Consider the following 24,333-nt stretch of genomic DNA (forward strand, 5'->3'; position numbering starts at 1 on the left):
CGAAGCCCAAGGCCCACTCGTGAACCCTTGATGACTGCACGACACAAAGATTTACGCCTGGCCTGGGGTCAACACTGACATTGCACCGTTGATGACTGGATACATACTGCCGAGTTGGACGAGTCTCGTTTCAAAAACTACATCCACAGGTATGGATCATGAAATAATAACAATCGATCGTGAAAGAATAACAGACACTTAATTTTACAGATGTTTTAAAATAATGTAAAATACAGAAATCTGTAATCACTTTACTAACTCATGAAAGTGCCACAGAACATGGAACCCCACATCTTAGTAGATATGTAAGAGTTTTCTTCTGTTTATGACTCACTTTTAAGTATATGACAACTGAGGATGTGGTTTCCAGTGTCCAGATAACAAAGAAATTAAATACAGATGAAACGGCTTCTTAATCCCTAAGATGATTTGTCACAGCTGTCGTTCCCCTGTCTAAAAGATTTTCTGCAGATCTTTAACTGTTTATATCCAGTGATATATCAGAAACACTTCTGCAGTTATTTAGTTTTCAGCCATAAAGGAAAAGAAACAGACAGTAATCAACACTTTTTACTATCAAAGACATGCAAACAATATTTTTCTGTAGGTAATCTCTTCTACTATGTGAGGCCGCATCGTGCACATTTTCTTCTACACAACCGATGTTTCGATCCCTTTTGGTATTCACGGTTATCCGATCACTGTCAATGAGTTGTGCATTTCCCCGTACGACCATTTCATGAGTGTACGTGAACATTAAGAATCCGGTAAAACATCAAATCTCCGACATCACCACTGCCGGGAAAATATCCTGCAGAAACGGGACAAACGACGACTGAAGAGATTCGTTCAACGTGACAGAAGTGCAACCCTTTCGCAAATTTCTACAGTTCTCAATGCTGAGCCTTTAACAACAGTTGGCGTGCAAACCATTCAGCGGAAAATCATCGATGTGGGCTTTCGGAGCCCAAGGCCCACTCGTGTACCCTTGATGACTGCACGACACGAAGCTTTACGCCTCGCCGGGAACCGTCAACACTGACATTGGACTGTTGATGACTGGAAACATATTGCCTGGTTGGACGAGTCTCGTTTAAAATTGTAAATGGCGGATGGACGCATACAGGTATGGAGACATCCTCTTGAATCCATGGACCCTGCATGTCAGCAGGTGACTGTTGAAGCTGGTGGATACTCTGTAATTGTGTGGGGCGTGTGGAGTTGGAGTGATATACGACTCGTGATACGTCTGATCACCTGCATCCATTCATGTCCACTGTGAATTCCGATGGACTTGGGCGATCGCAGCAGGACAATGCGACACCCCACATGTCCTGAATTGCTACAGAGTGGCTCCAGAAACACTCTGCTGAGTTTAAACACTTCAGCTGGCCGCCAAATTGACATTATTGAGCATATCTGGGTTGCCTTGAAACGCGCTTTTCAGAAGAGATCTTCACCTCCTCGTACTCTTAAGAATTCATGGACAGCCTATCATGATTCATGGTGTCAGTTTTTACCAGTAATACTTCAGACATTAGACGAGTCCAAGCCACGGCGTGTTGCTGGCTCGTGCACTACACGATATTAGGCAGGTGTACCAGTTTCTTAGACTCTTTAGTGCAAAACATAAATCCTATCAATGTGTATTGAAATCGTTAGATAAAAATCTTTTATGAAATGAAATGTTGGAAATGTCGAGTTTCTCAAAAACCTGTAGTTTCAAATTTGTAACATGGCCAACTGAGACGATCTCTTTAACAACGACTTACCTAAAATCGAAATCGCTCATTCATTATTACAAATTACGTTACCATGTCATACGTTCTGAAACCACAAGATTTTTTTCACATTTGACTTATGCCTACTTCATGTACGAGAGTTTGAAAAGCAATAAATAAATAAATAGAAAGAACCTACTTAAATCGCCTGATTCTCTGTATTTCGATCTCAATATTGCCATCATATTCGTATCCTTTCAGTGTGCTTGATAGATTGTCTTGATATATTTCGGGAATTGATATTCTGAGTCTTCTCCTCTATTCTTCAGATCTTGCTTAATCTAATCCATCCATCTCTTTCAGGGTTATCGTTCATGCTCTTGACATGCCAAACCACTTGAACCGTGCAGTAGTCTGTCAGTCATAGACAGATCCACTTGCTACTCTCTTTCCACGTTTCCATTCTTAATTTTATGTCATCCAGTCTTCTGCGAGGCAGATCTCATAAACTTTTTTTCGCATGGTTTGCTGAAATCTACAGCCGGCCGCTGTGGCCGAGCGGTTCTAAGCGCTTCTGTCCGGAACCGAGCTGCTGCGACGGTCGCAGGTTTGAATCCTGCCTCGGGCGTGGATGTGTGTGATTTCCTTAGGTTAGTTAGGTTTAAGTAATTCTAAGTATAGGGGACTGATGATCTCATATGTTAAGTCCCATAGTGCTTAGAGCCATTTGAACCATTTTGAAATCTGCCTTGTTAACTACACAGTAGTCCTAGCTGTAGGTCAGAATCAGTAAGAGATCCGCTCAAACATGGTGTATTTGGCTCACAGGAACTCCCTTGGCTCCACCCATGGTTCCTTACTTGATAAAAAAAAATGATCCGTTTCTTACTCTGGTTTTATACTTCCAGTTTGCCTGTTCCATTCCTTGAAATTTATCTCCCGTGTAATTGAAAATTGACACACATCCAATTTTCTCTCTACATGGCACCAGGTTGACAAGTGCAGCTGCTCTGCTCATAATCTTTGTTTCAGTTTTGGTGTTATTTCCTGTCAACTGCACTCTTTAATCTTGGAGTACCATTCATATAACCTTCGTTACACCTCTAGTTGTGAGTTGTGTTTCTCCCCAAATAGCTGGACCATCAGCAAAGACTAAAGCATTGAGATTACCATTTCCTATATTCTTGATTTCCTTTCTAATCACATCCGTACGTGCAAAAAAAAAAAAAAAAAAAAAAAAAAAAAAAAAAAAAAGATGGGAAAGAGAACTGCCCTGTTGCCCTCCTCTCCCTGTCCCGAACCAGTCCGATTTTCCCTTACCCACTTGTATATAACTTCAGCAGTCTTCATATAACATTTGCAGTCCGTACTAGGGAGCTAGGAACCTTTACTTTTTCTAAAATCTTACACTTCAGCACACTGTCATATTCTTTTTCCACATCCAGGAACATGATAATGATATCTCAATATATTTCAATAAGTCGTTGGTCCTGAGAACGCTTTAGTGATACCTCGCACGGATTGCTTAACTTATATTTGACTATGTACTCTATAACATTTCATTACTGGTTACTAAATAAGATTTTTAAATTTTTCTTCCAGGTTCAGACTTATTCCTGTACTAAAAGATTAGTCGTGACTAGAGTTGTAGAACTTCCATAGGCCACCGTACTTATGTAAGTAAGCGTAGACTTCTGTAGTTTAGAAGTAGACTTTTTATGTTAAAGTTGTACCTGCGTTACCTTCACGTTAGGCGTGTTTCATACATATCGGTCGTTACATCGATCGCTTGGTTTAAAAATTCGATCATTGTCGTATAAAGTCTCCTAGAAACCGGAACCCTGTAGAATGTCAGTGAGGATACATGGAAGGTCATATAAATACCAGAATATTCTTGTTCTACACTGTTTATAGCAAAACTGAAATTGTGAACGCTTAATTCAAGTTTTATTCAAAAACTGTTGATTTGTAACGTAAAATAGTGTGATTTTGAAGTAGAAGTAAAGAAAAAAATACGTCAGACTTACCATATAGTGCTTGAAACGCAGTTTCCATAATAAGGGACCAAATGTAAGAAATTCACATGATATAAATATATCAAGCATCGCTTGAATGATCCGTCGATTTTATACAGAACATGTGTATGTTATTCATAAACAAATTTCGCGTTTATCAATAACACCAGGAAACTACCGCCATTGCTCGTGATGGAGAAAGTTCTATTGAGTACAAAATAGCAACAACAAATGCATAGAGATTATTGAGCTTGTCCATGTGAACTGCACTTGCATCTAACGTAATTACTTTGGTTGCATGAAAGTGTGGAAGCCACGCGGTCAGTTTTTATCAATCATAAAATAAAATGTATGTGGAGTAATAATACAAAACATACAATAGATTAATAGTGAATTGAGTACCAAATGAATCAACAAAGAAGAAAAGAATAGAAGCCGTTCACTCCCTGTTCCCCTCTCACAAATTTAGTGTTGTTCCTCTCCCTACCAATGCTACCTACGATAATCCTAGCAACTACTACGTCATTTACGTACTGTTCGTCTGGTAGAGCGCAACTCTAGTCGTAAATAGGCTGTAATCGAGGATCTATTGTTTTTTTATTTTTTAAAAAATCCCATCACACTTAATTTCAGTCCACCGCATGTAGCTTCACCCTACTGGCTGGGCGGCATCCTGCTACTCACAAGGGGAGGCCGCCAATTGTGAAATTCAGATTCGATTCATACTGCGCATAATAAAAGCTCATGGTCAGAGGTGTAGTGGGGCAAAGCACCAAGATGCACTTCTCAGCCGTTGTCGAGAAAATCGACAGTTAAAATAAACCGTTGCTGTGAAATACTCTCTACGATTAACAATGTTCTACAGCGTCGTGGCGCAGCGGTAAGCGCTCGGGTTCGTAATCCGAAGGTCGCCGGATCGAATCTCGCTCCATGAAACCTTTTTTTTAGTATTTGTTTTTTGTAATTCAAATGTGTGCATACACACACACACACACACACACACACACACACACACACACACATATATATATATATAATTCCCGGCAATCAGTTGCAACAATTATGCATATAATAAGCTGTTGAAAGTCGTTTGTCGTGGAAAAACTGGCGACTTCGAACATCATTATGTTTTCCGCAAACAAAGTTGTATTTCACAAATGTTATTAATTGTCTTCATAATGTTAACCACGTATAGTTAACGGAAGACGTAGAAACGATATTCCGAAACGAGAATACGTATAGCGTAAGTCAAACGTTCGAATTAGAATAGAAACCCCACGAACACAAATTTTCTGTGGCAGGTATGAAATATAAACTCCGTAGTTGCCTGCTAACTTCGAAAGAAGGTAGATGCGGTCCCTAGCGCAACTTATAACATCGTCGAAAATCAGTGCGGACGTGAGAGCTTTGGTACACCCTGTTAAACAAACGGAAAAATGGAGGCGGTACAATTGGAGAGCGATCCGCCTTCACCAACATGCATAAGCAATTCATTAATAGTTTATATATATATATATATATATATATATATATATATATATATATATATATATATATATATATATGAATTACAAAAAGCTAATAATAAAAAAATGTTGCATGGCGCGATATTCGATCCGGCGACCTTCGGATTACGAATCCGAGCGCTTACCGCTGCGCCACGACGCTGCAGAAAATTATTAATCGTAGAGAGTATTTCCCCGCAACGGTTTCTTTTAACTGTCGATTTTTTCGACAACGGCTGAGAAGTGCATCTTGGTGCTTTGCCACATTACACCTCTGGCCATGAGCTTTTACTATGCGCAGTATGAATCGAATCTGAATTTCACAATTGGCGGCCTCTCCTTGTCAGTAGTGGTGGGAGGGGGGGGGGGGGGGGGGCGGCACTCACAGCGGACGTGCAGCGTCCAGCAGTCGCTGACGGCGCCGCCCTGCACCCTGGCGTTGGCGGCGTGGCAGCACAGCTGGCGGCCCGCGTCCTCCAGCGCCGGCGCCACCTGCGCCACGCTGGTCGTCACGTTGCCGTCCGCGTTCGTCTGCAACAGCCGCACCGCAACAAACACGATTGAGTCCGCAGCAGGCTGAAGAGGCCGTTGGTGTCGAAGGTAAAATGTTCTACGATTCACGCCCTGGCTCATCCAGGAGTCGTAAATTTCATAGTGTATGGCAGTATGGGGGCTAAAAAAAAGTAAAATGCAAAGAAAGGCCAAGCATGCACGTTCAGATCGATGTTAGTTGCTTTTGTTATTGGAAAGATGGAGCTGCTTGCGCAAGATACGCTACTGTGAGAGCTGCGTCAAACCAGTCTTCGGTGTGAAGACCACGATACAAGAAACAGAATTTGAAGGACGAATGCTACTTGGATAAGTTAGGCAAGAGCTTTATCTTGATGCAAGGTTTCGACAGGTTTGCTCCTTTTCACTAGCAGGTAAATTTGAACTTGGGTTTAAGAAGTCGCTACAACTGTGCTAAATCGTTTTATCATCTGATCACAGCGGGTGTTGTGGCTCTGAAAACTACATACACAAGTATGGATAATGAAAGAATAACAATCGATCGTGAAAGACTAACAGACCTACTAGGACGAAAAAAATGTTTTGAAATAATGTGAAATACAGAAATCTGTAATAACTAACTCATAGGACTTAAGTAGCACAGAGCATGGAACCCCAGATGTTAGTGGATTTTTCAGAGTGTCTTTCACTGTTTATGACTCACTGTTACGCATATGACAGCTGAGGATGTGGTTTCCAGTGATCAGATAAGAAAAAAAATGAAATACAACTGAAACGGCTTCTTAATCCTCAAGAGCTTCTTCTTGATGCAAGGTTTCCACAGGTGTGCTGCTTTTCACTAGCAGATAAACTTTGAACTTGGGTTTAAGAAGTCGCTACATCTGTGTTTAATCGTATTATCATCTTATTACAGCTAGTGTTGTGGCTCTGAAAACTACATCCACAGGTGTGGATCATGAAAGAATAACAATCTATCGTGAAAGAATAACAGACCTACTAGGACCTGTCTAAAAGATCTTCTACAGAGCTTTAATGGTTTCTCGGGTGATGTGTCAGAAAGACTTTTTCTATTATTTAGTTTTCAGCCATAAAGGGAAAGAAACAGACACTAATCCACACTTTTCACTATCAAAGACATGCAAACAACATTTTTCTGTAGGTAAACTCTTCTAGTATGTGAGGCTGCAAAAGTGTACATTTTGTTCTACACAACCGACGTTTCGACCCCTATGCTGGGACCGTTTTCAGGATCCTTTGGTATTCACCGTTATCTGATCACTGTCAATCGGGTAGCTGTATTACCAAGAATCTAAAGCTCAGAATAGAAGTTTTGCCTACAAAGTTTGGCTAATGAAGATACACGAAGAAGGTTGCTCATTGATACCTATAGTGAATGGAGTAAACTCTGAAACTTACCTTTTATCGGTTAGTTCATTTGGACTACTGAGACATCAAATTGGGAAGACAAATATTTCTGTGATAACTTCGAAACATCTTTTTTCGCAATTTTATGTACAGTGAATATACCCATGAGTGACATTCCTGTAAGCTCCGACGTGCATCGTAATTCAATAACATCCCGATAGCAGATCCGATGCTGATCATAGGGGAGAAAGTTGCTGCAGATGTGTGTGACTTGAACGAACTATGTCTACGGTCGAGCTATTTTAAATATCACAGATAATTTTAGGAACAATATGATGGAGCTGCAATATGAATATCCTTTTCCACCAGTAGAAACTAACTTCATTATGCTACAGTTTGAACAGAGCCAGACAGTAAGCTGCCTGTAATGAATTATCGTTGGCTACACTATTTGGATGACACATTTGTCGTTTGGCTACATAACAAACAAGAGCTTCACAGATTCCACAATATCTTAAATGAGTGTCACCCCAAAATCAGCTTCACCTTCAGGCTAAAGAGTGAAGTGGCTCTCCCATTCCTAAATGTCTTCCGATATAGATGATGGAACAAAACACAAGCTACTGACACGAGCAATATCAGTTTCAACATTCTTACTTGGACTTTCTCTGTAGCTTCCCCATGCTCAGCTACATTACCATACCAGCCGACCACGATGCCACACGAAGTTTCCTTTCAACCAGACTCTTCACTAAATCAAATTTTTCACAAATTTCGTTTTCCTCATTTCCATTCGGTACCTTTTAAATAGTTGTTGATACACCGTGTCATTTTCAACATTGTCTGGTAGCACAACATTTCTAGAACTTCTGCTCTCTTATCATCTAAATTGTTTATACTGCATGTTTCCCATTCAGACGGGTTTTCGGTACCTACTGACTTTAATTTTTTTATATCTGCACTCGATGTTGCTAAAATCGTTCAGAAACGTTTTTGTTGCTACTGTAAGTCTGAATATAATATCTTATCTCCTTGGGCTTGCCATTAGTTATTTCAGAACAAAAACCCCGAAACTGCTTTTAGTGCCTCATTTCGTAATCTAATTCCCCCATGGTCACCTGAGCAATTCAACAACATGCCATTATTCTTCTTTTACTCCCATTGATATTAATCCTATAATCTCTTTTACAGCAATATCCATTTTACTTAACCGCTCTTGCAAGTCCCTTGCTGCCTCTGACAGTATTATAGTGTCATTGCCAAACTGTGAAGTTTTTATTTCTTCTTGAACCTTATTCCTAATATCTACTTGTTTTCCTTTACTGCTTGCTTAATTTGCAGACTGTATAACGTCGGGTAGAGCCAATGGTCCTGTCCCTCTCTCTTCTCAAATAAGACTCCCATTATGTTCCCTTCGACTCTGACAACTGAAGTCTGCTTTCTGTACAAGTTGCAGATGTCTTTTAACGTCCTGTATTTTATCTCTGATACACTTAGAATTTTGATGAGTGTATTCTAAAACGTGAAAAGCTTTCTCTGCATCTCTAACTGCTATGGAGTTTGTTTCCCTTCTAGGATAAGTCTTGAGGCCAGTATGGCCCTCCCTATTCTTACATTTCTCTGTAGCCCAAACTGGTCATCTACGAGATAGACTTACAGTTTTTCCCTTCGTCTGTAAATAATTCGTGCCAATATTTTGCAGCCATGTCCTGTTACACTGATGGTTCAGTAATACTGACTCAACTCCTGCCTTCTCTGGAATTTGAATTATTACATTCTTCTATAAGTCTGGCGGTATTTCAATTATCTGCTTTCTGTACAAGTTGTAAATGACTTTTGACATCGTGTACTTTATCTCTGATACACTTAGCATTTTGGTGAGTGTATTCTAAAACGTCAAAGGTTTCTTTAACTGCTATGGAGACAAGGTACAATAGTTTTGTCGTGTACCTCAACAATTCTAAGCGACCGTCCTTTACTAGAAGGTATATCTTCAGAGCTCTGTCAAAAAGAATTACTACCTTGTCTCTAATTTATATTTCTCTGAAGAGAACTGCTCAGATTTTGCAAATACTTCTCTGTTTACAACTAGACCAACATCTATAGCTATACTACCAATGCCAATTACCGTGTGTTGCACAGTGTACTAAATGTACAGTTCCATTTGGCAGATGTGGACGGGAGGCATATACCTGTAGCTATCATTATGGGCTCGAATTTATTTGGTTTTTACCATCACGGTCATTTCGCGATATTTAGGATCTGAATAGAGTGGCCAAAAACTGCGGAAAAGCTTCTCATATAAGAAGATACAATGTAAGGCGGTTGGCGGCACTGCATAGTGAACATCACACAGGCAATTGAATTCCAGAATTTAGTATATCCAGGGCTTGAGTATCGCAGAGAAACTGTATCCACATACGTTTGATGATCGAATGTCATGTATGTTGTGCCTGGATATCAGGAGTGATCGACATTGCTCTGCTACACACATAGCCGATATCATGTGAGGCATCAGTAAACCATTTCAGTGCGATCTTTACGGAGGGCAAGTCCATAGAGCGGGCAACACAACTATTATAGGCATTTGGCCTCTCTTTACATGTAACGTAATTATTTTGCTCCACTCTGTAACAATACTACGCCTTATTACTATACATTTATATTTCAATACGTAAAAGACTCGTTGATGAGCGGGTGATCCGAATAGAAGTTGCGGTGTGACTCGCACGAAAGAAGATTGTGTAAGAGATATCCACTGAGCAAACACCTCAGTTGTTGACGAAGATTTGGAAATAACTGGGCAGATATTTCTAGAACCGATTTGTAACCAGATCTTGAAGAGGACGCGTGACGACAGAATATGGGCGGCGATTCGCAAGCTGTTTTAACAATTGTATGAAATGAGGAAAATAAGTACTTCGTAAACATATGATAACGAAAGGTAGAAGAAATATATGGAGATGCTATACAAGGGAAATAAAGGAAATATCAGGGAAAGGGAAGAGAAAGTAGACGAAGATGAGATGAGAAATAAGACAGAAAGAGAAAGATGTTGGAACACTGGAAGTAGTGATGAGCATACGATTTATCACCTAGCCTTTGTAGGGAAAAGAAAAAAAACTTTGAGTTTGCGGATGCCACAGTAGCTCTTTCAGAGACAGAAAAGTATTGGAAGAGTAGCTGAACAAAACGGACGGTGTCTTGAGGATAGGAGACGATTACCAAAGAAAAGCAAAATATGCTAGCACTGTAGAAAGTATATTAGGGGATGAGTTTTGCTGTTTGAGGAGTGAAGTAACTGTGAAGGCCGAAGTAAGGAGAATACAGGATGTAGACTTCCACTGGCTTCTTTTAAATTTTCTTCTTTTACTTATTTTTGTTTCAATCAGCGGCCAGCTCGGAAGAGTTTCTGAAGACGAGAAATTTGTTAACGTCGATTATTAATTTAAAAGTTAGGCATTCTTTTCTGAAGGCATTTTTCTGCAGTAGCCTTGTGCGGAAGTCAAAAGTGGACAATATGCAGTAAGCAGGTTTGTATTATGTGGGTTGTGGCATTTACTCATTGATGAAAATGCTTGTACAGGGTACAGCAGTGAGGAACGATGCTTCATCAAACCAATCATCGGACTAAAGACGGTAACAACAACATGAAATGATCCAGGTAAGAACCGTATTGAAACTGCAACCTGCTGATATACACTAACTTCTTTGCAAAATTAACTTCTTTTGGGATATATTAATAACACCTTTTATAGTATCTATTCCAGATTGTTGGCGGTCGTAAACATTTTCTTTTGATCCTAATTTTATAGGATAGGATCTGCTTCACAATTAAAAAGTTACATGGATTAAATTTATTATTTCAATCAATTGTTCGATGTCCAAACATAAGTAAGTTTAGACTTATCTATTTCTTTAGTGTGTAAAATTCAGCGCCAGGTTACATTATCGTCGTTTTGATGACAACTTCCGATTCCTTTTCGTATGCAAATGTGCTACGCAATAGTAATTATCAGTATCTATTTCAGTTACGATATTTTGCGTTATTGTACCAGTGATTGGAAACTGAATGACCTTACGTGTGATAACTCTTATGTAGGCAGTTTGTCGGCCTCGTATGTAATTTTAGAGTAATTTGTTAGTAACAAACACACGATTGGCTACCAGAAAACTGTAGCGTGTTACGTAATTCTGACGCCAACATTTCGCTATAGAGCGCGATTCCTCTATTCACGTGTCTGGGTTTCTTTCTTCATGACAGTTGGGACACGTCAAATAAATAAAAGAGTTACTAAATCCGTTCAAATGGCTCTAAGCACTATGGGACTTAACATCAGAGGTCATCAGTCCCCTAGACTTAGAACTACTTAAACCTAACTAACCTAAGTACATCACACACATCCATGCCCGAGGCAGGATTCGAATCCTCGACCGTAGCAGCCGCGTGGTTCCGGGCTGAAGCACCTAGAACCGCTCGTCCACCGCGGCCGGCCACGTAATCCTATAGACTAGCGTGTCTAAGCCGATTGGCGTCTCAGATGCCATTATAGAGGGATGTGGATGTAGCAAAGCTCTCTCCTGGCCAGTGTAAGCCGTCGTCACCAGGAGCCGCTGCTACTCAGTCAAGTAGCTCCTCCGTTGGTATCACGAGGCTGAGTGCAACGCAGAAGGTCAACAGCGTGTGCCAACCCCACCTGATGGTGCCTAGCATCAGCAATCTGACGGGAACTAGCATATCCATCAGGGCACGGAAAGAATGGTCTTGTAATTTTAACTACAATTGCCTTAAGAATTTGAGGTACATTTATACAGTGTATTAAAAAAGAAGTATCGAATACTTTAAGAGGTGGTAGTACTCACCGAAAAACAAAAATACGTCCAGTGAAGATGGGTCCGGGAATGCTTTCTTTCTGAGATAACTCCAGTAAATGTAGGTCTGGAGATGCATACTTTCTGCAATAAACACGTGTTTGCACATGGTCTTCGACGTGGCAGCCATACAAGACAATGTAACCCTCTCCCCTCCGGCGTAACGAATGACGCAGCCTTTGAAGTACACATGGTTGTAGTTGTACGTGTTGGCACGCATCGAAGACGCGACCATGTAGTGTCCGCACTTCGTTGGTTGTTGTGGCCTAAACCAAGTTCTTCATGTGTTCTCGTAACAAAACGTCTAGGTGGCTGAGCTGTGAGGAACGAGCAGTCCAAGGTGTGCGACCTTCCCGAACAGTCCATCGGTCCTGAAATTTCTGTGTCAGATGTTCGCGCACATTGTGGCGAAAATGTGCCGATGGGACAGCATGCTCTATCCACTTTTATATTCTTTGCTGCAGTGGCGCAGCCTCCAGCAAAATATTCAATACATTAATAAGAAAGTCCGGATAATGCGCCCCAGTTAACCATTGTGGTGGCACGTGTGGCCCTATTAATCTATCGCCAAGTATGCCAGGCACACATTGTTTGAGAATCGGTCTTGATGCCCTCTTTCCTGAACTGCTCGGGGGTTTACGTCTGCCCATAAATGCTGGTTATGGAAATTCACAACACCAAATCTTGAGAACTCTGCCTCATCGGTAAATAAAATCTTGGATGTGAATAGTGGATCTGCAGCACACTTCTGCAACAGCCACTGACAGAACAGCGGTCTGGCATGATGATCCCGAGGTCTAGGACTTGAACGCACAGTAGATGATATGTGTAAACAAATTGTTTATGAAGTCCCCCCAGATAATAGAGTGAGACACGCCTTAAACTGCTGCTAGTCCCCAGGGTTTCTTCCACTGAACGTAGCACAGGCTGCTCCATGTCGGGCGTGCTGGCTGTGCGGGGCCTTCCACTGTCAGTCTTCCGAGGTTCAAGTCCCTGTGTCCCTCAGACGCTGAAAAGACTATCGAACAGCTTATCATAGGGTACTCTGTCCTGTGGATACTTTTCATCGCAGAGCGCACGGCCTCGCAGGCTACGTCCATTTGCTAAACCATAGCACAATACCACGTCCGCCATTTCACTTTTAGAGTAGTAAGCTTCCATTGCTAACAAGTGGTGGAAGAGGGAAACTGTACCCCGCCATGCTGTTCAGAAAGTTATGAACCTCTTTAGTCACCTCGTCGTCGGAGCTGAATCGCTTTCCGGCCAAATGTTCTTTTAACCAGTCCCTAAAGTTGTCCAGTTCGGCTGCAAAGCGGTGAAGAAATGCGCCGGAAGCAACAACTCTTTGCCGCATGTGGTCTACAGTCAGCACCTGTGGCACTCATCTTGCGCACACCTTCCGGTAGTTCAATGTTCCCGTTAAAATTCTGTGAGCGGTGCTTCAGGAAAACTCAGGAACAAACGTGCAGAGATCATACAGGGTGATCCGCCGATCTTCACGCACGCTTTGCTCAACCTTCAATACTGTCTTCTCAGAAATCGACGGTCTCCCGTTCCCTTGTTCGTCGTGAATTTCGGTCCGACCAGCTGCAAACTCTCTACATCACTTACGAACAGCTTTGACACCCATGCACGACTCACCATACTCTTCCGTCAATTGGCGATGGATTTCTATCGGCGCAATGCCCTTTGCGTTCAAAAACCGAATAACTGGGCGCAATTAGCAATTGGCGGTAACATCCAACGGAAGCTCCATTGTCAACGGCTGCCATGCCAAGACTGAGTTCCTGGGCGCGGCGTGCGCATGTTTACACACAGCGCGTGAAGCACTCTTCATAACAGTGTGACAACTGCCACACAGAGTTCTGTACTTATAAAATAATAGGAGACCTTACTTTTAGGATTACCCTCGAACACTACACCTTTTGTACGTATAAACAGTGCAAAACAGTAATCACAGAAGTGAATTCGCGTTTACAAGAAGTAGGTACCCAGGACTGAAAGTACTGTTCAATCACCGGCTGGTGTGGCCGAGCGGTTCTAGGCGCTTCACTCTGGAACCGCGCGACCGCTACGGTCGCAGGTTAGAATCCTGCCTCGGGCGTGGATGTGTGTGATGTCCTTAGGTTAGGTACGTTCTATTCTAGAGAACTGATGACCTCAGATGTTAAGTCCCATAGTGCTCAGAGCCATTTGAACCATTACTGCACTATCTGTCACAAAAACACGACGAAAACTATCGTAGCCACAACACGACTCGAACTGCACAACTGACTGAAGACCACCTAACGGTAGGTAGTGTACTGTGAGAAAGGCATCATAATACAATGCAGACACGTTTGACAGAGTGCCAATGCAACGCCCAAGCGCCGCGCACCCCTTCCTACATACACGTTATTATCTCTGAAAGTATGCGTTTCCGAACATGTTTGTTAGACTCATTCTTCTTGTTTCGATGAGTAGTACCACCTCTCAAGGTAATCGACACTTTTTTTTAACACTGTCTATAAGCCCATTTAGCCAAGGAATTTATGTATCTTTGTTTGTCCGTTTCAAAGAATTTTAAAAGACACAGCAAAAAAAAAAAAAAAGAAATGAAATTAGGTTATACTGTAAAGCTACAGAGATGTGACGTGAATTAATTTCAGCGGTAGCACTACGCTTCATAAATTAATATAATGTGGATTAAATTAATAGCATGTGAAAAGCTGTTATTAGTACCTTATTACAAACACAGTGGTAAACTTTTGCAAAATTATTCAGTAAAGATGGAATTTATACTAACTGCTCAAGTTTACAAACTGGTTTGAAAATTGCGAATGGTTCAACGTGCAATGACCACAATTAAAACTAACTTAACGTCCTCTGTCAAAATTTAAAATTACGTAGAAATTTAGTAGCGTCAAACGACTTAGGGATACGATGACATAATAGTGTACCCGGTGTTCGACCGAGCCAAAATTAATTTGTACGAACATTAGTGGAAAATCCAACAAAATCGAGTCAGTCAAATGTACTAAGAGTCTCCTCAACACCACATCACAAATTCCGTCTGCACGTAACTAGCACTGCTCCAAATGTACCCTGATGCAGCTGTAGATGCATTTCACAATCGATTTGCAAGTACGTTTAGACTCGAATATACGCGCCATGACTATCTCTAGCTATAAGATTTCATGACTGACAAGTTGCAGTGGTGGGTATATTGGTCGGTTGTTTTAGGGAGGAGACCAGACAGCGAGGTCATCGGTCTCATCGGATTAGGGAAGGATGGGGAAGAAAGTCGGCCGTGCCCTTTCAGAGGAACCATCCCGGCATTAGCCTGGAGCGATTTAGGGAAATCACGGAAAACCTAAATCAGGATGGCCGGACACGGGGTTGAACCGCCGTCCTCCCCAATGCGATCCTAGAGTGCTAACCACTGCGCAACCTCGCTCGTCGTGGGAATCTGCATTGACGCCTGTCACACAGTATGAGGCATTCGCGTGCTCAAGCAGTCGGCAGGTGCTCGCTCGCTGATACGGTCTAATTAACAGACGGCTGTTCTGGTGTTCGTTGGTGATTGAGAGAGCAGCTGTTCTGACAGTGATGGTGCAAATTACACCCTTATTATTACGTCTGCATGCGGTTGTATCGAGAAAGCAGGAAAAAAGTATTTCAGAAATAAGCAATAATCCCGCAAGTAACATTAAAACAAAAGTCCATAAACGTATAGACTGCAACTGCTCTCCATTCAATAGTAAACAAGAGAGAGATAGCTCGAAAATACTGAAGCCCTGCTTCACCTCTCTACGTGTATGAGCAGTGGTCCCAGAGCAATGCTTAGCGTCATAGGTAGAACTAGATATTTATTGGAGAATAAACTCAATAAACAGCTAAGAAATAATTACAGCGGTCAAAAAATTTGTAAAAAACGGTTACGAACTTGCGGAAACCATTTGACATACCAGTACGCTAAGGAGACGTTTACTTACCCCGACGTATAAAGGAAACGACCACAGTTATTAAAATCAACTTACTAATGAAGAATGAAGAAAATACGTTCCCAAGGGACAATTACGAACATTAGCCAGTTATTTTAAATACTGATATCAGCGCACACTCCGCTGCAGGGAGAGAATCTCATTCTGGAAACTTGCCCCAGGCTGTGGCTAAGCGATGTCTCCGCAGTATCCTTTCTTTCAGGAGTGCTAGTTCTGCAAGGTTGGCAGAAGAGCTTCTGTAAAGTTTGGAAGGTAGGACACAAGATACTGGCAGAAGTAAAGCTGTGAGTACCGGGCGTGAGTCGTGCTTCGGCAGCTCAGATGGTAGAGCATTTGCCCGCGAAAGGCAAAGGTCCCGAGTTCGAGTCTCGGTCGGTCACACAGTTTTAATCTGCCAGGAAGTTTCATATCAGCACACACTCCGCTCTGGAAACATCCCCCAGGCTGTGGCTAAGCGATGTCTCCGCAGTATCCTTTCTTTCAGGAGTGCTAGTTCTGCAAGGTTCGCAGAAGAGCTTCTGTAAAGTTTGGAAGGTAGGACACAAGATACTGGCAGAAGTAAAGCTGTGAGTACCGGGCGTGAGTCGTGCTTCGGCAGCTCAGATGGTAGAGCATTTTCCCGCGAAAGGCAAAGGTCCTGAGTTCGAGTCTCGGTCGGACACACAGTTTTAATCTGCCAGGAAGTTTCATATCAGCGCACACTCCGCTGCAGGGAGAGAATCTCATTCTGGAAACTTGCCCCAGGCTGTGGCTAAGCCATGTCTCCGCAGTATCATTTCTTTCAGGAGTGCTAGTCCTGCAAGGTTCGCAGAAGTGCTTCTGTAAAGTTTGGAAGGCAGGAGACGAGATACTGGCAGAAGTAAAGCTGTGAGTACCGGGCGTGAGTCGTGCTTCGGTAGCTGAGATGGTAGAGCACTTGCCCGCGAAAGGCAAAGGTCCCGAGTTCGAGTCTCGGTCGGGCACACAGTTTTAATCTGCCACGAAGTTTCATATCAGCTTTTCAGATCATTCACACAAGGTTGGCAACACCTACAACGTGCTGACATGAGGAAAGTTTCCAACCGATTTCTTATACACAAACAGCAATTGACCTGAGTTGCCTGGTGAGACTTGTTGTGATGCCTCGTGTAAAGAGGAGAAATGCGTACCATCACGTTTATAGATTATAGCCTATCGTGATTGCGGTTTATCATATCGTGACATTGCTGCTCGCGCAGGTCGAGATCCAATGACTGTTAGCAGAATATGGAATCGGTGGGTTCAGGAGGGTAATATGGAACGCCGTGCTGGATCCCAACGGCCTCATATCACTAGCAGTCGAGATTACAGGCATCTCATCCGCATGGCTGTAACGGATCGTGCAGCCACGTCTCGATCCCTGAGTCAACAGATGGGGACGTTTGCAAGACAACAACCATCTGCACGAGCAGTTCAGCGACGTTTGCAGCATCATGGACTATCAGCTCGGAGACCATGGCTGCGGTTACCCTTGACGCTGATTCACACACAGGAGCGCTTGCGATGGTGTGCTCAACGACGAACCTGGGTGCGCGAATGTCAAAACGTCATTTTTTGCGGATAAATCCAGGTTCTGTTTACAGCATCATGATGGTCGCATCCGTGTTTGTCGGCATCGCGGTGAACTCACATTGGAAGCGTGTATCCGTCATCGCCATACTGGTGCATCACCCAGCGTGATGGTATGGGGTGCCATTGGCTACACGTCTCGGTCACCTCTTCTTCGCATTGACGGCACTTTGAACAGTGGACGTTACATTTCAGATGTGTTACGACCCGTGTCTCGACCCTTCACACGAGCCCTGCGAAACTCTACATTTCAGCAGGATAATGTTCTACTGCATGTTGCTGGTCCTGTACGTGCCTTTCTGGATACAGAAAATGTTCGACAGTAGCCCTGGCCAGCACATTCTCCAGTTTTCTCACCAATTGAAAACGTCTGGTCAATGGTAGCCGAGCAACAGGCTCGCCACAATACCCCAGTCACTACTCTTGATGAACTGTGGTGTCGTGTTGAAACTGCGTGGGCAGCTGTACCTGTACACGCCATCAAAGTTCTCTTTGACTCAATGCCCAGGCGTATCAAGGCCGTTATTACGGCCAGAAGTGGTTGTTCTGGGTACTGATTTCTCAGGATCTATGCACCCAAATTGTGTGAAAATGTAATGACCTGTCTGTTCTAGTATAATACATTTGTCCAATGAATACCCGTTTAGCAACTTCATTTCTTCTTGGTGTAGCAATTTTAATGGTCAGTAGTGTATTTTAAATACGGGAGGAAGATTTAGTTTCAGAATTGCAACGATAGAGCGAGCAATTCAAAATTTCAATAGTGCAAAAATGTAACCGAATGAAACTTTCACTCTGCAGCGGAGTGTGCGCTCGTATGAAACTTTCGGACAGATTAAAACTGCGTGCTGGACTGAGACTTGAACTCGGTACCTTTGCCTTTTGCGGGTAAGTGCTTTAACAACTGAGGTACCCAAGCACGACTCACAAAGTGCCCTCACAGATTAAATTCTGGCAGTACCTCTTCTCCTACCTTCCAAACTTCACCGAAGCTTCTTTTTGCCAGGAGTGCTAGTTCTGCAGAGTTCGCAGAAGAGCTTCTGTGAAGTTTGGAAGGTAGGACACGAGGTACTGGCAGAATTTAAGCTGTGGGAACGGGTCGTGAGTCGTGCTTGGGTAGCTCAGTTGGTAGAGCACTTTCCCCCGAAAGACAAGCGTCCCGATTTCAAGTCACGGTCCGTCACACAGTTGTAATCTGTCCGAAAGTTTCAAAAATGTAACACTTTATAAAAATGAAGAATTTCACTGTCATAATTTCTCAAAAAATACAGTTTTCATAATGCTGAGAAGCTAATTTCTTCTACGATGTTACTGGGAAAATTAGCTTAAAATTACAAGATCTCTGCATTCTTAATCATATGCCTCACGGTATTTTTTTATGTAGTATTTGTGAAGTACTTACATATCTAACATATATGGTCGGGGACCACTCAGGAGTAAGAATAAGACGTCATCAGGAAAAGCAAAATTGGCCTTCTACGAATCGGAGCATGGAATGTTAGGTATTTTAGCAAATTCAGAAACAGGACTGATCGGTTTAGGAATTAGCGAAGCTCGGTGGCAGGAGGGACATCAGTTCCAGTGAGGAGGGTACAGGGACGTAAATACAAAATCACATATGGGTAATGCTGGAATTGGCCTAACAATGAAGAAGAAAATAGGAAAGCAAGTAAGCTTCTACAAACAGCATAGTGAAAGCATTATCGTAGCCGAGATGAATACGAAGCTGACACGTCCGACAGAGGCACATGTTTATGAGCCAGTTATCTCCGCATATGATGAAGAGATTGAAAAAATATATTATGAGGTTGAAGAAATTATTCAGATAAGGAAGAGGAAAATTTACGAGGGCGTCCAGAAAAGTAATTCCTCCGAATCTTAACGTGAAATTCGTAAACCTTTTTAAATGAAACAGACTCTGGTAATATTCTACATCTTTATTCTTTATGTCATTTATTTCTCAACATAGTCACCATGGTGAGGAATGTTACTTTCACAAGTGATCAGTTTGTTGATACCGTCACTGTAAGATGTTTGACTGTTGACGGTGTCCCAACCTCATCTATCTTGCGCTGCTTCATCAGTATCAAAGTGTTGTAGTAGAAGGAGCAATTGAAGTAATGGAAACAGATGAATATCGGATGGGTCGAAATGGGCGATAATCGATGACCACGAATCTAATACATGGGGTTGATACATATGTCTTCGCAGCGCTCGTTTTTGATCCGGCATTGTCATGCAGAAGGAGAGGCAGCTCTTCGAATTCGAAACTCGATTAAAGCATGCTGGTTCTCAAGCGCCAGCATAGTTACGTGACACACCTCTGTATTACACTCTATAATTCGGAGCCTGCAAATATATAGAATGAGGAATAAAGATGTAGAACGCTTTCAAATAAAAATTTCGGAGGTGTTACTTTTAGGGATGCCTTCGCCATTGTGGTAGGGGATTGGAATTCGATAATGCAAGAAGTGAAGGTAGTAGATGAGTATGGTCTGGTAAGGGGTTAGAGGGGGAGGAAATGAACGAGGAAACCGCCTGATAGAACTTCGCACGGACTATAATCATAGCTAACACTACTTAATAATCGTTAAGGAAAGCTGTATATGTGGAAGAGACTTGGAGCCGCCCGTATGTTTCAGATTCATTATATACTGATAAGGCAAAGGTTTTGGAACAATATTTTAAAGTTGGGAACGCTCACAGCGGCATACAAGATGTCTGGCCACACATTTTGGTTATAGGAAGAAGGGTGAAATTCAAGAAATTGCGAAAAGGTAGGAAATGAAGATTATTGGACATTGATACGTTGAAAAACCAGAGGCTGTCTGGCGTTTTAGAGGTGCAATAACAACGATTGACTGAAAGAGGGGAAAGATTACAGTGGAACTCAAACATGGAGCTTTGGGAGATGAAAGTGGCTATACACTCCCAGCAGAGCTAAAGTCAGTTCATCTGGGAATTCACTAACAACAGTGTTTACTGACATTAACATATAAAGATAGAAAGTACTATTGACTTAAAAGTTGTTATTTACTGCGGTATAATCCCTATACTCTCACATCAGATGTAGATACTCTGATGTGACAAAAGTCATGCGATACCTCCTAAGAGCGTTCGAACCATCTTTTGCACGGCACAGTGCAGCAAAAAAAAATGGCTCTGAGCACTATGGGACTTAACATCTATGGTCATCAGTCCCCTAGAACTTAGAACTACTTAAACCTAACTAACCTAAGGACATCACACAACACCCAGCCATCACGAGGCAGAGAAAATCCCTGACCCCGCCGGCAATCGAACCCGGGAACCCGGGCGTGGGAAGCGAGAACGCTACCGCACGACCACGAGATGCGGGCACAGTGCAGCAACTCGACGTGGTATGGACTCAACAAGTCGTTGGAAGTCCGGAGCATAAATATTTAGTCATGCTGCCTCAGTAGCTCTCTATAATCCGAGCGAAGTGACTTCTCGATATTGTCTCATAAATGGTCGATGGGATTCATGTTGACGACCTAGGCCGCCCAACCATTCTCTCGAAATTTCCAAAATGTTCTTCAAAACAAGTATGAACAATTGTGGACCTGTGACAGGGTACATTGTCATCCATAAAAATTCGACATTAGTTTGAGAACATAAAGTCAATGAATGGCTGCAGATTTTCTCCATTAGCCGAACACAACCATCTCCTATCAATATTGGGTTCAGTATATGACCCAAGGAAGCAGTCAATTTCATGCAAACATAGCCTACACCATTGCAGCGCCACCACCAGCTTGCACTGTGCACAAACCTGGGTGCATGACGTCGTGGGGTCTGCACCATACTAAAATCTTACTGTTAAGTCATAGCAACTGAAACTGGGACTCATCTGACCAGATCGTCAAGGGTCGAACCGACATGGTCACGATCGCAGGAGGGGCGCAGCGGGCGATGTCGTGCTTTAGCCATAGCCCATTAATGACAAATTTCGCCGCACTCTCCTAACGGATCCGTTCGTCGTACGTCCCACATCGATTTCTGTGGATATTTAACGCAGTGTTGCTTGTCGATTACTACAGACAACTTTACTCAAACGCCGCCGCCGGCCTTTGTGGCCGAGCGGTTCTAGGCGCTTCAGTCTGGAACCGCGCGACCGCTATGGTCGCAGGTTCGAATCCTGCCTCGGGCATGGATGTGTGTGATGTCCTTAGGTTAGTTAGGTTTAATTAGTTCTAAGTTCTAGGCGACTGATGACCCCAGAAGTTGAGTCGCATAGTGCTCAGAGCCATCAAACGCCGCCGCTCTCGGTTGTTGAGTGAAGGCCCTCGGTGACTGCCTTGTACGTGATGAGAGATAATGCCTGAAATATGGTATTCTCATCACACTCTTGACACTGTGGATCTAGGAATATTGAATTCGCTAACGATTTCCGAAACTGGATGTTCAACTTGCCATCGCCGTTCAAAGTATGTTACATACCGTCTTGCGGGCATCATCGCGTCGGAAAGCTTTTCACGTGACTTACCTGAGTACAGTTAATAACTCCTTCAATAGGCTGCTGTCTTATACCTCGTGTACGCCATATTACCGCCATCTAAATATGTGCATATTGCTATCCCATGACTTTTGACACCCTTTTGTGCAATATGATTTATGTATAAGAACTCTCAACTTAAAGACCAATAGACTGCATAGCTATGACATATACTGCATGAGAAATAGTGTTTGATGTGTATGTACTGACGGATGGAGTTTTTGGAAAATAATAGCCATGTTCACACTGCGTGGGTATGTCTGAAAACGATATGTGATATCTCGAAATCGATCATGGAATAGAAAACATATAAAAGCAGACTTGCAACCTACGTCTCTTTTATTTGTTGTTATTATAATAAGAAACTGCGATCCCGCGAATCAACTGCTGTGAATGGTTAGGACACACTTTATACTGTTTACAGCTTGAACTCTGTGACTGCTACGGTCGCAGGTTCGAATCCTGCCTCGGGCATGGATGTGTGTGATGTCCTTAGGTTAGTTAAGTTTAAGTAGTTCTAAGTTCTAGGGGACTGATGACCACAGATGTTAAGTCCCATAGCGCTCAGAGGCATTTGAACCATTTTTTTTTTAACTCTGTGCGGAAAAGAAAACATGAGCGAAGCGGACCGTTTTCTGCCGGTGACGAAGCGCCACTTAAGCCTGCTCAGCAGATAACACGTGTGAGAAAAGTAACAGAGCCGACAGGTACTCACCGAGTCTACGGCGGGCAGCTGCTCGCCGTCCTTCCACCAGGTGACGGTGGCGGCGGGCCGCGAGCCGGCGGTCTCGCAGCGAAGCTCGTACTGCCGGCCAGCGCTCAGCGGCCGGTTCTCGTCCAGCAGGCGCACCGTCAGCGGCTCCACTGCAACGCAAGACACCTGCTCAGCGCACCACCGCGTCTAAAGGCGCCACTGTCCCTGTATAACAACTCTACCCCAGAGCCCTACTGGGCTTATACTGCGTCCATGGAGGACTTGCCAAAGCTACGCCCCCCCTACCCCCCCTTTCTCTCCTATCCACTAAACAGAAAAACTGTCTTTCTGCACAGGTATAGGATACTCTGCAATTTGTAAAGTACGATTAATAAAAGTGAAGTGTTATTGAAAAATAACTAAATGATTTATAACGACGAAAATACTGCAAAAAAACAAACTACGTGTACCACTGTAGTAAATAAATTACAAATCATATAAAATTCTTCCTCTTCCACATCATTTGTAGGAGTTTGCTTGTAGACCGTTACATTTTCACGAAAAGCACCGTTTCCTTGGCCTTCATATATCTTTGTTTCTTACAGTTTTGTAGACTATTACATGTCTGTCTATTCTTTCTGACCCCAATCTTTCACTGTATTTATTTCATTTTACTCTCTTGTCTTCTCTTATTACATTCAAACAAAATATATCCTAAATATATCGTTATTACACAATGCCTTATCTGATCTCTCAGAATACGACCTTTCACTTTCCTTAGTTGTACTTCAGCTGCCTGTATCCTACATTGGCAACGACTTTGCTGCAGTGGATACACCGGTTGCTGTCAGGTCACTGTAGTTAAACGCTGTCGGGCCTGGCCAGCAGTTAGATGGGTGACTGTCAGGGCTGGCATGCGCTGTTGCCATTTTTCAGGGTGCACTGAGCCTAGTGATGCCAATTGAGGAGCTACTCGACCGAACAGTAGCGGCTCCGGTCAAAGAAAACCATCATAACGACCGGAAGAGCAGTGTGCTGACCACACACCCCTCCTCTCCCGCTCCTCATCTGAGGATGACGCGGCGGTCGGATGGCCCCGACCATAGCGAGTGCCAACCGGATGCCCTTCCAACGGTTCCTCCCGCATCTCGTGTACGATTGTAGGCAATGGCACCATCGGCTTTAGTGTGGAAGTAGCACGAGCACTTGGTGAGCCTCATGTTTCTTAGAAAACGATAAATTAAAAGTGCGAGCGCACATCGTCTCTCCCTCAGTTCGTGCAAGCACATCGATCGGGTTAGATCCTTCAGAAGACGACTCGTCCTGTAGAGGACAAAGAAGATGGATCGCTAGAAGAAGAACCGTCAGTCTAGAACGACTATCTCGTACTGTTTCCCGATATAAGCTAATGCATATGTTTGCAAAATATTGGCTAGCATAGGAAGTCAGACGTTCTTCTAGGAATTAATCCGTTGATTTTACCAACCGAGTCGCAATTTAATTACTATTCGTACTTTATTACAGCAGTAGCTGCCGCAATGAGCGATACCGCCACTTACCCTCCG

At 42.9% G+C, this 24,333-nt stretch overlaps 1 protein-coding gene across 1 annotated transcript in view; it reads right to left on the reverse strand.

Moving 5' to 3' along the window:
• The window catches only part of LOC126223584 (hemicentin-1-like), a 217,010-nt gene extending 193,095 nt beyond the window's left edge, over positions 1 to 23,915 (reverse strand). The window contains exons 1-4 of the mRNA XM_049942198.1: positions 23,870 to 23,915; positions 22,799 to 22,938; positions 13,331 to 13,360; positions 5,628 to 5,772 (exon numbers count right to left, since the gene is read on the reverse strand). Coding sequence (XP_049798155.1) covers positions 5,628 to 5,772; positions 13,331 to 13,360; positions 22,799 to 22,938; positions 23,870 to 23,915 — 361 coding nt within the window. The remainder of the gene's footprint in view (positions 1 to 5,627; positions 5,773 to 13,330; positions 13,361 to 22,798; positions 22,939 to 23,869) is intronic.
• Positions 23,916 to 24,333: the final 418 nt, after the last annotated feature.

The sequence above is a fragment of the Schistocerca nitens genome, chromosome 1 (assembly GCF_023898315.1).
Source record: "Schistocerca nitens isolate TAMUIC-IGC-003100 chromosome 1, iqSchNite1.1, whole genome shotgun sequence".
In the NCBI taxonomy this organism is placed as follows: domain Eukaryota; kingdom Metazoa; phylum Arthropoda; class Insecta; order Orthoptera; family Acrididae; genus Schistocerca; species Schistocerca nitens.